This window comes from Hesperophylax consimilis, chromosome 3 (genome assembly GCF_061612785.1).
Source record: "Hesperophylax consimilis isolate HC1 chromosome 3, BYU_Hcon_1.0, whole genome shotgun sequence".
NCBI classification, from domain to species: domain Eukaryota; kingdom Metazoa; phylum Arthropoda; class Insecta; order Trichoptera; family Limnephilidae; genus Hesperophylax; species Hesperophylax consimilis.
Window position 1 is genome coordinate 22,029,901 of NC_142838.1, and position 16,231 is coordinate 22,046,131.

The following is a 16,231-nucleotide window of genomic DNA, read 5'->3' on the forward strand; positions in this document are numbered from 1 at the left end:
TGGAAAAATGGTTTAAAAGTTGTATAAAACATAATATGAAAATAATATAATGCCGGATAAATTTAAAAATAAAATAAACTTTACTATCTTAAATAATGTAGGTAATTAGAATCACGATGACATCTCATTACATTCTTGTATTATCACATAATGTTATATTATACGTTATTTAATAAAAAAAATCTCCTCACTTTATAAGTACAACATTTTTTTTCTTTTCATGTACATATATGTATGTTAAGTTTTAACTTTTATTTTTTTCCCTTTACACACGAGTGCTAGACTCTCGTAAAGGTAAATACGTTTCTATTATAATTTGAAATATGTATTTATTATGTTAATTTAAATAATTATCTTGTATGTTATAATAAATAAATAAATAATAAAATAAAAGTCACAAATTCACAGTCCTTCTCATTTCAAAGTGTGAGAAGAAGTAAAAAACTATTTGTTTGATATGTTTATCCGTGACACTACCTAGGTTACAAATAAAACTATTTGTTTGATAAGTTTATCCGAGACACTACCTAGGTTACAAATAAAACTATTTGTTTGATAAGTTTATCCGAGACACCACCTAGGTTACAAATAAAACTATTTGTTTGATATGTTTATCCGAGACACTACCTAGGTTACAAATAAAACTATTTGTTTGATAAGTTTATCCGAGACACCACCTAGGTTACAAATAAAACTATTTGTTTGATATGTTTATCCGAGACACTACCTAGGTTACAAATAAAACTATTTGTTTGATAAGTTTATCCGAGACACCACCTAGGTTACAAATAAAACTATTTGTTTGATATGTTTATCCGAGACACTACCTAGGTTACAAATAAAACTATTTGTTTGATAAGTTTATCCGAGACACCACCTAGGCTACAAATAAAACTATTTGTTTGATAAGTTTATCCGAGACACTACCTAGGTTACAAATAAAACTATTTGTTTGATAAGTTTATCCGAGACACCACCTAGGTTACAAATAAAACTATTTGTTTGATATGTTTATCCGAGACACCACCTAGGTTACAAATAAAACTATTTGTTTGATAAGTTTATCCGAGACACCACCTAGGCTACAAATAAAACTATTTGTTTGATAAGTTTATCCGAGACACTACCTAGGTTACAAATAAAACTATTTGTTTGATAAGTTTATCCGAGACACCACCTAGGTTACAAATAAAACTATTTGTTTGATATGTTTATCCGAGACACCACCTAGGTTACAAATAAAACTATTTGTTTGATAAGTTTATCCGAGACACCACCTAGGTTACAAATAAAACTATTTGTTTGATATGTTTATCCGAGACACTACCTAGGTTACAAATAAAACTATTTGTTTGATAAGTTTATCCGAGACACCACCTAGGTTACAAATAAAACTATTTGTTTGATATGTTTATCCGAGACACTACCTAGGTTACAAATAAAACTATTTGTTTGATAAGTTTATCCGAGACACCACCTAGGCTACAAATAAAACTATTTGTTTGATATGTTTATCCGAGACACTACCTAGAATAAATAAATTCGTTAGAACTTTGAAATCGTTAAAACGGCCAAAAATGTGGGAAAATTAGTTGAAAATAATATTTTTTAATTTTGAATTTGAAATATCAGATCTACAATACGACCTACGAGTTGTTTAGAGCGTTTTCCCGGTAAAACAGAGATCCTGGGTTCTATTCCCAGTTGAGACCGTTACCTTTTTATTTTTTGTTTCATTATTTCAACCACGCAGGTAAAATCTGCGTATTATTATAAATATCATATTTTTATATAGTATAACAGTCTCAATTTGATAATAGTACATCTTTATGTAATGCTTAGAATACAAATCATTATATCTTGAAGTTGTACATTGTGGCATTAACCTTATTATATTACTAGCATGATAGATTCAAATTCTTGAAGGACGTAGGTATATCGTAATGACTAATGACTTTTTTTACTAGATCGAATACAGTAGCACATTAGCGCCCTTGAGTAAAGCCCATAAATAATCCAATCATTATTATTAGTAGGAATTTCAATGGAATTCGTAATAAAAATAACAATTTTTGAAATCTTAGTAATCATCGTGTAAAATTTGTCATAATATTATTTTCCAGCCCAAAATTTTCGGAGGTTCCTAACGGTGGGGCCTGAAATGTTACATATTTTTATACTACATAGTTTTGGATGCCAAATTCCATACCAAATTAGTCTCCCTTTTTCGCTTCTTATCATTTCAATCCGAGTAGTGAGGATATATCAGTGTCGCCCAAACCTCCAACGGTGTTGGACGCGAGTGAGCGCCGTAAGCGGTGAATAAATAAAATAACACCTTCAATCCAAGACAAATTATATAAATACATAAATTTACGGAAAATATATTTTTTTAACCTGGAAAAATGGAGGAAGCGGTTGATCCGCATGCCTTCATAACAAAGGCGAAACAAAACATAAGTGACTTACATACAATCATCGAAGAAAATAAACTTACCAAAGAAACCAAATCAAAAATGATGAAAGAAATAAATAACATCATGGAAATGATATCGCACATGGCAATAGAATTAGCTAAATTACAAGAAAAGTGTGATATTCAAGAAAAAAACCAAGCACAAAAATACCCTTTTTCATACTCTTCTGCAGTAAAAAACTTAATATCACAAACGCAAGAAAAACGATTTCCTATAATAATTAAAAGCTTAAAAGAAGAAGACACTGAAAAAATAAAAGAGAAAATACAAAAGATTAAAATATCGCAGTTGGGAATTCGAGTATGCGAAATTAAAAAAACAAAAAAAAACCTTATAATAACATGCCCAGAAAAAGAAGACGCAAAAAAAATAAAAGATAAGATAAATGAAGTCGACAAAACCATAATAGCGGAGGTACTTCTGAAAACGGATCCATGCGTAATATTCAAAGGTCTTGACAAAGACTATACCGAAAAAGAATTCTTAGAAGACATCATTGAACAAAACAACGACATCAAAATGATATGTGAAAAATACCAAGATAAAGAAATATTACAAGTTAAGGCCATCATTACAAACAAAAAAACTAACAGCAAAAACTTAATACTACAAACAAATCCCGAAATGAGACTACATCTTATTAATAAAAAAAAAATTCATCTAGGATTCATGAGAATCTATGTAGAAGACTGCAATCCTCTTACCCAATGTTTCCACTGTCAAAGATTTGGACACACAGCACAAAAATGCTACAATAGAATGAATAAACCAACATGCAAGCACTGTTCAGAAGATCATCCCATCTCCGAGTGTAAATCCCTGGAACTGCCACCCAAATGCGCTAACTGCAACTCAGCTAACAAGAAGAAAGAAATAAACTCCTTGAACAGTAAAATGAATGAAGTAGACCACCGAACAAACAGCGAAACATGTAAGTTCCGATCTTACATGCTTAAATTAGCCAAAGAAAGAATTAACTACGACATTGAATAAAAATCTTTTAAATAATTTTGTAAAATACAACCGAAAATGCATTAAATGGATGATTTCTTAAGTAACGAATTAGATTTAAATATTAAAATTCAAGAATATGAATGTATATGTACCGATTCGTGTAACAAAATTATTTCTAAAAACATCAATGATATAATTATTATGCACATAAACATCCGTTCAATTCAAAAAAATTTAGATGAATTAATTCTAAAAATAAATAATTTAATTAAAAAACCGGACTTTATAGTGTTATCCGAAACATTTACGAACGCTGAGTCACCGCCTTATCACTTACCTGAGTACAACTATATTTCTACCAAAGTAGACATCAATAAAAATTCGGGAATAATAATATTTGCAAGCAATAAATTTAGTATTGTTAACATAATAGAACATCCAATACACTTAGTAAACTGCATCGAAGTACATTTCAAACTCGGCAAATCCATATACCATCTAATAGCTATCTATAGAACGCATGGCTCGAGTATTATTACATTTATTAATGACCTCAAATACATATTATTAAAATTAAAAAATAAACTTTGTTTTGTCGTAGGAGATTTTAACGTTAATATTAATGAAAAAATAGAAAATAATAACAAAAATGAATACATCAATTGTATGACTGAACAAAATTTTATATCTTGCATAAATAAAAATACTAGGGAAATAAAAGAACATACTCCATCTTGTTTAGACCACATTTGGACAAATGTAAACATTAAAGATCTTCACAAAATAAAATCAATTGTTTGGAAAACTAACATAACTGATCATCACTCATGCTTACTTCTGTATAATAATAATATTAAACATAAAAAACATAATTTAATAACCAAAAAATCAACAATAGATATGACTATTCTCTCTGAAAAATTAAAAAAGGAAGATTGGAATAATGTTTTAAACAGTGATGATACTGAAATTTGTTCGACTAACTTCGAAAATATTATGTCACAACACATTAAAAATTCGACAACTGAGATAACAACATACATAAAATCAAAATTAAGATGTTTAAAACCTTGGATTACCAAAGGACTTATTATATCTATCAGAAATAAAGAAAAACTTTACAAAATAACTTTAAAAAATCCCCGAGATGAAAAAGCATATATTTTCTATAAAAAATATAAAAATAAATTAACATCTTATATTAAAAAAAGTAAAGAAGAGTATTTTAAAAATAAAATATTATCTTCAGAAAATAACCATAAACAAATGTGGAAAACTGTTAATTTCGCCATAGAAAATACAAAAAAAACAGAAAACATTAAGTACATTGAACACGATAAAAAAATTATAGATGCCAATATACAGCCTAAACAATGTGCAAACATATTTAATTCCTTCTTTGCAAATGTTGGGAAAAATCTTGCGAAAAATATTCATAAGCCTTCAAACCAAGAAAACCATAAAAATAAAAATATACAGAAACGTAATATACTTTCAATGTTTGAAACAACAACAGAATGTGAAATCTCGAAAATAATAGAAAATATGAAAGGAGGTTCGTCCCCCGGTTTTGATTCTATTACGACACACATGTTAAAAACTATGAAACCTCACTTAATAAAACCTATCACTCATTTAATAAACTTAAGTTTAACAAATGGAATTTTTCCAATGAACTACAAAACCACAATAATCTCACCTATTTACAAATCTGGAGATCCACATCAAGCAACGAATTATCGCCCAATATGTCTAATTTCTAATATAGGAAAGATCTTTGAAAAAATAGTAAAAAAACAATTGGTAAATTTTCTAGATAATAATAAAATATTACACAAAAACCAGTTTGGCTTTATAAAATCACTCAGCACACAAGATGCTATTGCTAACGTAACTTCATACATTTACGAATCATTAGATAAAGGTAAAAAATGTGCGGGTATATTTATTGACCTTAGAAAGGCATTCGATAGCATATCCCATGAGATGTTATTAAAAAAATTGAATAATATTGGCATAAAAGGCAACGCAATTAAATGGATCACCGACTACTTAAAAAACCGTCCTCAAGTAGTAAAAATCAATCGTGTTAATAGTGATCAAGAGATTACAAGCTTTGGAATCCCCCAAGGTACAGTGCTTGGACCAATTCTATTTACTATATATGTAAACGATATTTTTTTTCAACCCTTACATGGTCAAATTACGTCATACGCCGATGATACAGTATTAATAATAAGTGATACGAATTGGGAAAATGTAGAATTAAAGGCCACAGAAGACATCAACACGCTCAAGAATTTTTTCGACACTAATTTACTGTCACTTAATAAAGAAAAGACATTTGTAATTCCATTTGCAATCCATACAAATGATACTCCTAAAAATTTTAACATTGTCATACATAATAATACTAAAATTCACAGCCAAAACTATTGCAAATCAAACTGTACAGTACTAAAAACAACAAATAAAATTAAATATCTAGGAGTAATTATTGATAAAAATCTGAAATGGAAGGAACAAATATGTCAAGTAGTAAACAAAATTAGAAAATTAATATATATATTTTTAAGAATTAGAAACTTTCTGTCGATAAAAAATCTATATTTAATTTACTATGCCTTACTATGCCACTTTACAATACGCTATTATTAGTTGGGGATCCGCGTATAAATGTAACCTTCTTCCAATTGAAATTATACAAAGAACAATTATTAAAATTATATTAAAAAAATCCTTTGACTACCCAACAGAACGCCTGTTTGAAGAATTTCAAGTACCTACATTTAAAGACCTATATATTAAAAACTCATTAATCCAAATTATAAAAGAAAAAGATAAATATCAATTTTTAAATGAAAACAGAACGCGACTTAGACATGTTTTTCTATGCCCAAAACTAAATACGTCTTTTGCACAACATCATTATACTTACCAGGGAAGAACTTTTTTCAATCGTCTACCAGAAGAAATCAGAAGCATTAATGATAAAACCCGAATACTGCTCTCTGTCAAGAGACATTTTAAAAATATTCTGAAAAAAAAACTACTGTCACTTAATTAATCTCACAAATATCCTTAGTTTTCCATAACTTCCTTTCTTTTTTAAATTTAATAAATTAATATATTATCCTTCACTACTATCAAAAAAAATACTACAGCAAACATACATTTATGTAAAAAGAATTATTTAAGTACCAACTAACAACAACATTTTTGTACACTCCCCTTCCATACACAAGCAAATGCTTTCAATGGAAGAGTAGTAAAAAAATACAAGATGTAAAATGAAACATAGCACCATGTAAACATATTATTAAAAATAAAAAATAATTACAAAAAAAAAAAAAAAAATATATATAATATGTATTCTAAATCAGTTCAGACCATCGCATGGATATTCTTCTTAACCACCCTAAAATTTCTTCACCGAGCTGTTTAAAACGTTCATCAATAATTCCTTAACAAATTCCTTAACACACGGAGAAAAATGAGTACGGATTATTTTATCAAGATACTGTTAAAAGTGACTGCATAATCATTTCCCAATAAAATATTAATCATTCAGAATATATCTGAACACGTGTTCACTCAGGTGCCCTTGTCCAAATAAATATATTTTGGATGAGATGCGAAAATATTACTACTTTAAAGAACACGTTTTCCGACTTCCTAATAACATATTCGTGCTTTACGTTTGCTGTGAAATTTGTCAAATCATTCTTTATGGGCCTCCTTTTTTGGTCATTTTTGACGAGAAAACGAATAATTTGACCAGACTTTTAATAAATTGCTGGATGTAATGGTAATGTCCGCATAAGTTCAGTATAGGGTCATTCGTGCCAATTCTCATACGTCCATCCTTCCTTTTAAGCAATTTTCCGCCTTTCGTTGTTTTTCTGTCTTCTTAAGAGCTCCTGTTGGTTGGAACAAGAGCCCTGGCTATGCCACTAACCCCTCGTTTTATTATTTTTGGGATCCACGAATGCTTCTGTTTTTAATGGTGAAAATTTCTCAACGAATTTAGTGTTTGCGTGAGTTTATTGAAAATATTATTCAAATTTAACATTGTTCCTACGCAAATAATCGTAATCAAACGAAAAGGCAAAGCGCTAACGAATGACGCAGGCATTGGCAGGCAAATTTAGTTGTGACGAGTTACACAATAAATTCAAATTCTCTTGTGCAATCGAAACATGTTTAGTAGAAATAAATAAAGTCATTATTTGTGTCTAACTTAGCTTTAATTTGTCGTGGTATTCTTTTTTAATAATTTTTTTTAACATAATAGTTCTGACGAGTTTTTATACTTACTTTTTTTTACCGAACTAGGTTTAAACCCCGCAACAGGAATACACAAAACATAATCTATACCTATGTATACAAAAATTTCCCTTAAAATAAAACATGTTTTTGTTTCTTTGAATTTGAAAATAACACAAAAAAATTTCACCGGAGACCAAAATTTCATGTACATTTTTAACTCCATACAAAGCAACAAACGTTGATAAAGTTATTCAGATACGTCCCTGGATAAACTCATACAGCTTGTATTACTACAAGTATGACGTAGCGACACTGGAGCCCATTTTTTAAATTATCACCATAACGTTTTGTGTTTTAAACAGCCACGATAACCTTATAATCATTATTTTTGCTGTTTGTTTTTGGGGTGTTATGCCGTGTTGCGCTAACTCCTTCTTTAGCCGACGTTTCGGACAGCGTTGCAGTGTCCATCATACATCTTCGGATCTACCGGATCTGCCCTGATGATGGACACTGCAACGCTGTCCGAAACGTCGGCTAAAGAAGGAGTTAGCGCAACACGGCATAACACCCCAAAAACAAACAACAAAAATGCTTTTGGCCGTGAGAATCTAAAAACTTACCTTATAATCATTAATATATTACGACGCACGTATGCAATATCTCAATCAAAATTAACGATTTCTATCCCAAACCAACGTTTCTGTCGCTAACTATTTTTTCTTAAAAAAAACCGCAACGTTCTTAAACGAGGTACCTCTATCCATTACAGTTAAACACACTTACTGGGCCTTAAACGCCCCGCTCCATACGTTTACCGTTAAACAAACTCACTGGGCCTGAAATGCCCCCCTACATACATTTATAGTTAAACATACTTACTGGGCCTGAAACTCCCCGCTCCATACCTTTACAGTTAAACACACTAACTGGGCCTGGACGGCCCCTCTCCATACATTTACAGTTAAACATACTGACCGGGCCTGAAACGCCCAGCTCCATACATTAATTTCAATATATTAGATTAAGCATTATAGCACTTTTTAGATAAACAAATATGTTTTGTAAAATTTTTCATGTTTACTTACGACTTTTTGTGTTTTAATGGCATCTCTTTCTGAGATGACAAACAGATTCGATCAATCTATAATATAAGCAAAGAAAATAATTATTATTTTCTCCTTCTGATTTTCACTATCGCATCAATATTTAGAATCATCCCTGCAATGAAAATCACTCAATTGAAATTCAGTAATGGTGTCATTGTGTGATTAAACGTAGAATCGGATGTTATTCCCCAGCCGGGTTAATTTAGAGTACTATTCATTATTGTAATCGGCTTGTAACTTCTACTATGCCAAGTGATAACTAGCACATTTGAATATTCAAGAGAGCCCCAACTTAAGCCCCATTCGCACGCAATCGCAGTTCGCTTGAAATAAAAGCTCTGTTGCTTAAGTTATGAGAAGAATTAATTGAATCATTTTTACTTTTGATTCACCTCCTTTTCCATACTATTCTATTAATATAAGTTCAGCTAAAATTAACTAATTATTTTTGGAACTATCGGGGAATTTCTGGCATATGTTGATTCCTCGGGGTAATTTAAATTTACAACCACCTAATCAATATCAATAGGGAAGACAAGATACTTCCTGGTATACGGCTTTGTGGGATTTTCCCAGAAGTGACTGCTGTAGGCAATAATAAGGAATACTAACTTACGTAGCACGGTATCATTGCTATATATTAGGAGATAGAGATAAACCGTACGAGGATTTTCTGTACGCCTTTTTGATATACAATTCCGTATTACATTATTTTGATGTATCTGGTAAGGTTTAGCCAGCGTTGGCAATGTAAGCGCCCGAAAATATTTTTTAATACTTGATTTTAAAACATCGACTTTTCTCTAGTTTCTGTAAATGTAAAGTGCGTGTATTAAATACATAAACCTTTTGGAATAAATTATGTTACTAATTAGAATTAATTAATATTATTAACTCTAAATGATAGAGAAAATCCGTTGCGTGGTTTAGAAGAACTAAGCGCACAAACAGACAGACGCGGAAAACGACTTTATTTTACACTATTTAGAGATGTTTCCACAATATGCTCTGCTGATTTAAACAGTCAAGGCTGTCTAAAACATTGAATCAAGAAGGAAGAGGAATCAAAACACATTAATTCATCTCTTGTATTTTCCAAAGATGAAACTTAATAACACCCTGTAGATTCCATCTAACAAAAGAGGTTCTATTTGAAACTTCAATCTCATATTTCGTTTGCAGTTATTTCCCCAACAAAAGTGAGGGTTCAGGATTCATAATGATTAAAAATGTTTAGAATGGTTCAACTCGTCAGTCACTCGGTTAAAAGTTCATTATTCGTGCGGTTTGCTTTTCTTCAACTTTTAATCGCAAACCGCCCTTTTTTCGAGGTATATTCAAATACGGCAATAAGTTAGCATTATGTTTGTCTTTTGATTTCGGACGAATAATTCACGCTGTAGCAACGGCTTTATACATTTTCATAAACAATGTATTATTAGGATTTCCCCTATTCATGTGCCGCAAATCGTGTTTGATCCCTTGGCGTAACGTACGTGGGAGCCATTCCCAGCTAAATTTGACAATCAGTGAGCAATTCCTAATATAGGAGATATGTTAGTGTAAATTAAACGTGGCTTAATCGGAGCCTGCTCCGGATTAACTCCGGTAGCGGTTACACTAAGAGTCAAACTGGAGAATTAATCTGAAGCCTTTATTATTCGCGTTAGATCCAATTTGCTTGATCTCTTGGGGCAGAATGGGGATAGAAATAAGAAGAACCTTCTAAATATACATACATCAATTATCAAATAGGGTATGTCCTGTGCACGTGAGCAAAATAAGGTTTATGGCTGAGAGATGAAGAGCATAACAGGTTTTGAGGAATCGGATATCCTTCAAATCCGAATTTAATGTAAGTACATATAATTTGAGCCTACAATACATAATGCGAGTATATTTGTTTACGTGTTCGTATTCAAGTATTTAGAACTAGATTAATTATTTGTTCCGATGTACAATGTATTTATAATAAACTAAACAAAACAAAATTATGTTATGTTAACGTTTGTTTACATACATTAAAGCAAACAAGTTATATGTTTACCTATTTATTAACATTTTAATTATATTGTTTTATACTCAGAGACACGTGGATACATTTAACCTTTCAGGCTAATTTGTTCGCTTTTGGGAACAACTAATATGATACTGTTGTGGTGAGAAATATTATCAAATCGGTGTTAGAAAGAAAAAACACCACGCTCTATATTCATATCCGCAAGTTAACCGCAGTATAATTGAAATGTGCATATTTATGAAACCAAAGAGAAGAAAAAAAATTGTTAGACTTCGAAATTTTTTTATTAATTATTTTTAATGATACTACCAAAAAGCGAGGTGCCAATAACGTTTAAAATGTGTCTTATAAAAAGTTCTGTATTATATATTTTTTCGTTATAACAACTTAATTAAAAAAAGTTTTTATTCAGCATTTCAAACAACATTTTGCATTCAAAATTTTAACATTTCTCAAAAGTATGTATATTAATTTCAAATTTATAGTAATAATTAAATTTAAAAACGTATTTCACCATCTTTCAAAAAGAGTTTTTAATGTTTCGGATACGTTCAAAAATATTCCATTTTTCAATAGGGTGATATAAAATTAGTACTGCTTTTTAAAATAAGACAAGACTCAATACTGTTTTATCGTTTTTTATTTGTTCGCTGTAACTTTAAAAAAGTGGTGAATCTACTGAGACGAAATAATACAAATAACAAAAACCCGGGCAAAATCGGACAATAAAGCTAGTTTTTCATAATTTCGTAACTTCTCAATGACCATTTTCATTACGTACAATTAATTTTATCTAAAGAAGACTTAAAGACTCAAATAAGTGTTTAGTTCTCTCTAATAAAAGATGATTTCATCATTTTTCAAAGGGTCAATGGGCGTTATTAAAACCTTTTTTATAGTAAAAAAAATCTAATTCTTAATTTGCACTTTAAAAGATAATTTTTGTTGCCAATTAATTACTGCTGAGAGTTTGCTTTATTTCTTTTCTTAAATAAAATTTTCTCGCCTCACTATAATAAATTAGTATCGTTATTTCAGAGTCAATAACTTTCTTTGAAATTTCCATAAATCTCTAGCTAGAAAAACATTATTATCAGTATCATTTAAGTTTATTTACTTTGAAATCAGCAATTCTAAGCCACTGAAGAAATGTTATTTGATAGTATGAAAACGAAACGAAAAAACGTTGTTTTGGTAAACTTCTACATTCCTTAGTTTCTTTTAGCATGCGAATAATTTAGGGTATTCGTAAAGTTGGAAAATTTGATTCTAATTATTTGATATTTTAGAAGTCCCCCTTAATAATAATAATTTCATTATAAATACTCCAATAAGTTTACCTCGTTAGTTTTTCGGCAAGGAAACTTTCATCAAATCGCTTTTCTAACTGTGAAATATATTCATGATTCGGGGTAAAGTATATTACGTTTTTCCTCCTATCTACAGTCGAATAAATATAAAATAGCGGTTCCACACATGTAATATATCTCGGGGAGAAGTCAAATAACAAACTTTGCGTGGTTATAAAAAGATTTATTGAGAAAAGGGAACGTGCTGCAGGTATGTTATATTTGTTCCTCTGGAAAGGGGTGAAGAATTTCTGTTTATAACCAGCAATATTTAGAATGTTTGTATGTAATATTACGTTCTTACAGAAGATTCTCAGAAGTAACTAAAGCTTGGCAGAATTGAACATATCTCAGACTTTTTGAATGGCGATATGTTGTACTTCTTTCCTATCCCTGTAAGAGCACAGGTATTTAGGGATTAGCTGCAGGTACCTACTTCATGACTTGAATGAAGGACTAAGGCGATATCTTATTTATTTAAATATCAACATTTTAGTAAGCATATGGAGCCAAGTGAATATTCTCATGCAACGGTGTATTATTTAAAATATTATAATTTTTTTTAATAATATTGCCTGTACCTGCTTTAATTAAGCATTTTGCTAAACTACCCCTTAACTGTGATGTAATATTAATTTTCTTATAATTAAATTATACATAATATGTAAATGAAATTCTCAGCACGGGAGATCCCAGTGAGGATATCATTATATCTATTTGTTACACAAAAAAAAAAAAAGATAATAAAACACTTAAAAAAAAAAAAAAAATTTCAGCACCCTCCTGAAAACATGTTGATAAAATTACTTTGTGAAGTTAATTTTTTTTTCTCTGTTGTTTGCAGAAGCCAGAACGTGTTCGTCATCGGAATTCCGCTGCAAGACGGGAAGGTGTATACCGCTGACGTGGCAATGCGATAACGAGAAGGATTGTTCCGATGGATCCGATGAAGATCTAGCTGTCTGCAGTAAGTTCAATAATTGAACCTTGTTCTAGAATAATTCTTAGCATATTTACAATGCAACCTGTTATAAATTCCAAAATAGAACAAAGTCATAAATTGATATTTACTTAATTCAAATATCCGACAATATCATGTTGTTACATTATTTTTTACTTTCCAGCATTCTATAATTTCAAAAATAGAACATAATCATGATGTAATATTTACTACAATATTCCATAAATTAAAGAAATGGAACATAATCGTGGTGTTCTTTTTAGTAACGGTTTTTCGAATTTGTAGTTCAAATAGTGAGTAAAGTTCTTACTCTCGAGAATTCTTGCTCTTTGCTGCTATGTAACAATAATATGAAAAGTGAATGGTTTAATTGTAAATTTTGATTTAATGAAATCAACTGAGAGTCAAATTAACATAATAAACATTTTATATATTTATCTCATAAATACTGTTAAATTATATTTATCGGCTTGTTCACTTTGGATTCATAACATGTTAATTTAGGTTTTTTTGTGTTCTTGTAAAAAAAAAATTTTTCCGTAGGAAACAGGCACAGAACAATAAATGGCAGTATTTCTTGGAAGGATACATAACAAAATGTTTGTGTTTAATCTAAGAGTATTTTCATTTGGTCATTTTTTTGGTCAACGAGACAGGAAATAAAATTGCAACGTTTTAAAAAAAAAGTTTTTTTATAAACAACATTGGAAATTATTAAGAATTTATAAAAATATTAAAGTGTATAATATTTTTTGTTGAATTTTCGATGTAATGGTATTTGGCCCTTTTAATAAAACATATTTTGTTGGCGAATTACGGAACGGATTCGGGCGATGAAAGTACTTGAATTCTTAAGAATTTTCCAATAAATTCCTTAGGCTCTTTTTGCTCATATTGTCAACAACCGGCCCAATAGCGAGCATTGCCTTTAAAAAATAATCTACTCTTGATAATAAAATAATTCGTAATCTGCTTTTCCATAAAATACTCTAATTTAATTATTTTTGGAAAAAATACCTTTTTCAAGCTACATTGAAATAAATATTAATTTAAATTATTTGTTTTCACCCAAACTTACGCAATATAAATAAATAGTTTTGATCATATACAAACTCAATTTTTTCAAGAAAGGAATACAAATACAATATTGTATGCGTGATTCAATGCAAAAATGTATTTGTATGCCTTTCTTGAAATAATTGAGTTTTGTATGTGGACAAATCTATTTATTCGTGTTAATTTGTGTAAGGGCGCAAAAAAATAATGCATCTTAAATTTTAAAGCGTAACTTGCAAAAAGTATTTTATCCTAAAATAATAAAATCGGCGTCATATATGAAAGAGCAGATTATGAAGTATTTAAGTATTCCCTTAAAAACGAATTAAGAAATTTTTAAAATTTATAATTAAATCTTTATCAAACGGTCATCGAAGTGACTTCGATTGGGATTTAGAACCGATGTTGGCCTCATTGTTTTGAGCATTTTATGCAATAACTTATTTCCTTAGGTGATCGAGGATGCCCCGATCATTTCTTCAAGTGTCTAAACGGTTTATGCATTCCGCTATCTTGGAAGTGTGACCTCACTGCTGACTGCTCTGATGGATCAGACGAACTCAACTGTGGTAAGTCCCAATGCACCACTGGCCAAAACTGGGGAATTTGGCTAAAGCTACCGAAATGCATTGTGAATCATTGGGCTTAACGACAAAATAAAGAAGAAATTTGGATGCATTCTTCTTTATATTATGCGATGTTACTTAATATATTTATTTTAGCTTTTATGTTCATCAAGGGAGCTATCTATTTATAATTATATAAGACGTCATGATTGTGCATATCGTTTAGGTTTATGGGAAAATAATTTAATCATTTTATCTTCATGATATTTTTAATTGATTTTATTTCAGGGAATATTGAAAGCAGAGCAGCGGGACATACTTAAATATTTACAGGTTTTCTTACATTTTTGTTTTGAAGTTACGAAAAATAATACAGTTTAAGATTATTTTGGTGAAAATTTTATATTTTTAACACACTTTTTAACAAAAATGTATGGAAAAGCAGCTTTATTGACATGATTTAATAATTATCATTCTAAGAATTCATTATTTATTTACAAATATGGATTAATTTCGCTGAGAATGTTTATATATAATAGTGAATTTGCTTTAATTCCTGATACTGATAACAACTTCATAATATACATTGCATACTCTTGCAGTTTTCTCTGATAACCCTAGTAACATTTCGTCTTTGTTCATTCATACAAGGACAATTGCTCTTATCTTGACTTATGATAAAATAATATCCATTTTGCGTATTTCGAGAACGAGAAACTTTCACAATCTAAATACATTAAGAACTTTATTTTAATCAAAATTTATTAACTATTATCCTTGTGGTAAGTTGTTAGATGTCATGCATCAAATGACAAATGATGAGACTTTATTTAAAAATTAATAGTTCAAAATTCCACGATTTAATTGGTATTTAACTTATTCATTTAATTGATTAATAATCCCCTCAAATCAGCTTTTATCATTTGTTTCAGAATCCATGAGGTTTGGATTTTATATTTAGTCTGTTAATCAGTTCAGGGTTATGAAAAATCGATTCCTGGCTAAAAATTGGTTCACAATCAGTGTTTAAAAAATCGGCACTTCAAAACTAACGGTGTGCTGGATAAGTTCGTGGTGATTTATTATACAAAACATACACTAAAAAATATGTATCCACTTATTTAAAAACCATATTTAAAATATTATTATTTACATTGATCGAAAAAAAATCAATATTATATCTTTTATTCTTAACTTTCTGGCCCATTTTCGGTTTCAAGCCTAAAGAAACTCTGTGTTTTAAGATAATTTTCACAAGTTAATTTTTAAAAGACGTTATCAGAGAAAATGCATCAGTTTGCGATATCTGTGATTTTAACCCTTAGGTTAAACTAAAACCAAAAGACTTTTTCCAAAAAAAATTATATTGGCAACTCCATTTTCTCTAGAGGATAATTAACACAAACTGACGAAATACAAGCAGTTTTCAATAAAACTATGACATAAAATTTCTCAGAAGTTGAAGAATTC

The 16,231-nt window shown here is 29.8% G+C and overlaps 1 protein-coding gene across 7 annotated transcripts in view; it reads left to right on the forward strand.

Moving 5' to 3' along the window:
* Positions 1–16,231, forward strand: part of LOC149425125 (low-density lipoprotein receptor-like) — a 398,591-nt gene that overhangs the window by 357,531 nt on the left and 24,829 nt on the right. For 5 of the 7 annotated variants that reach the window (XM_089649348.1, XM_089649331.1, XM_089649378.1 and 2 more), the window contains one exon: positions 13,023–13,145. In XM_089649348.1, the coding sequence (XP_089505474.1) occupies positions 13,023–13,145 (123 nt within the window). Of the gene's footprint in view, positions 1–13,022; positions 13,146–14,647; positions 14,765–16,231 lie in introns of all 7 variants that reach the window. The other 2 variants (XM_089649356.1, XM_089649339.1) reach the window with 1 other exon arrangement.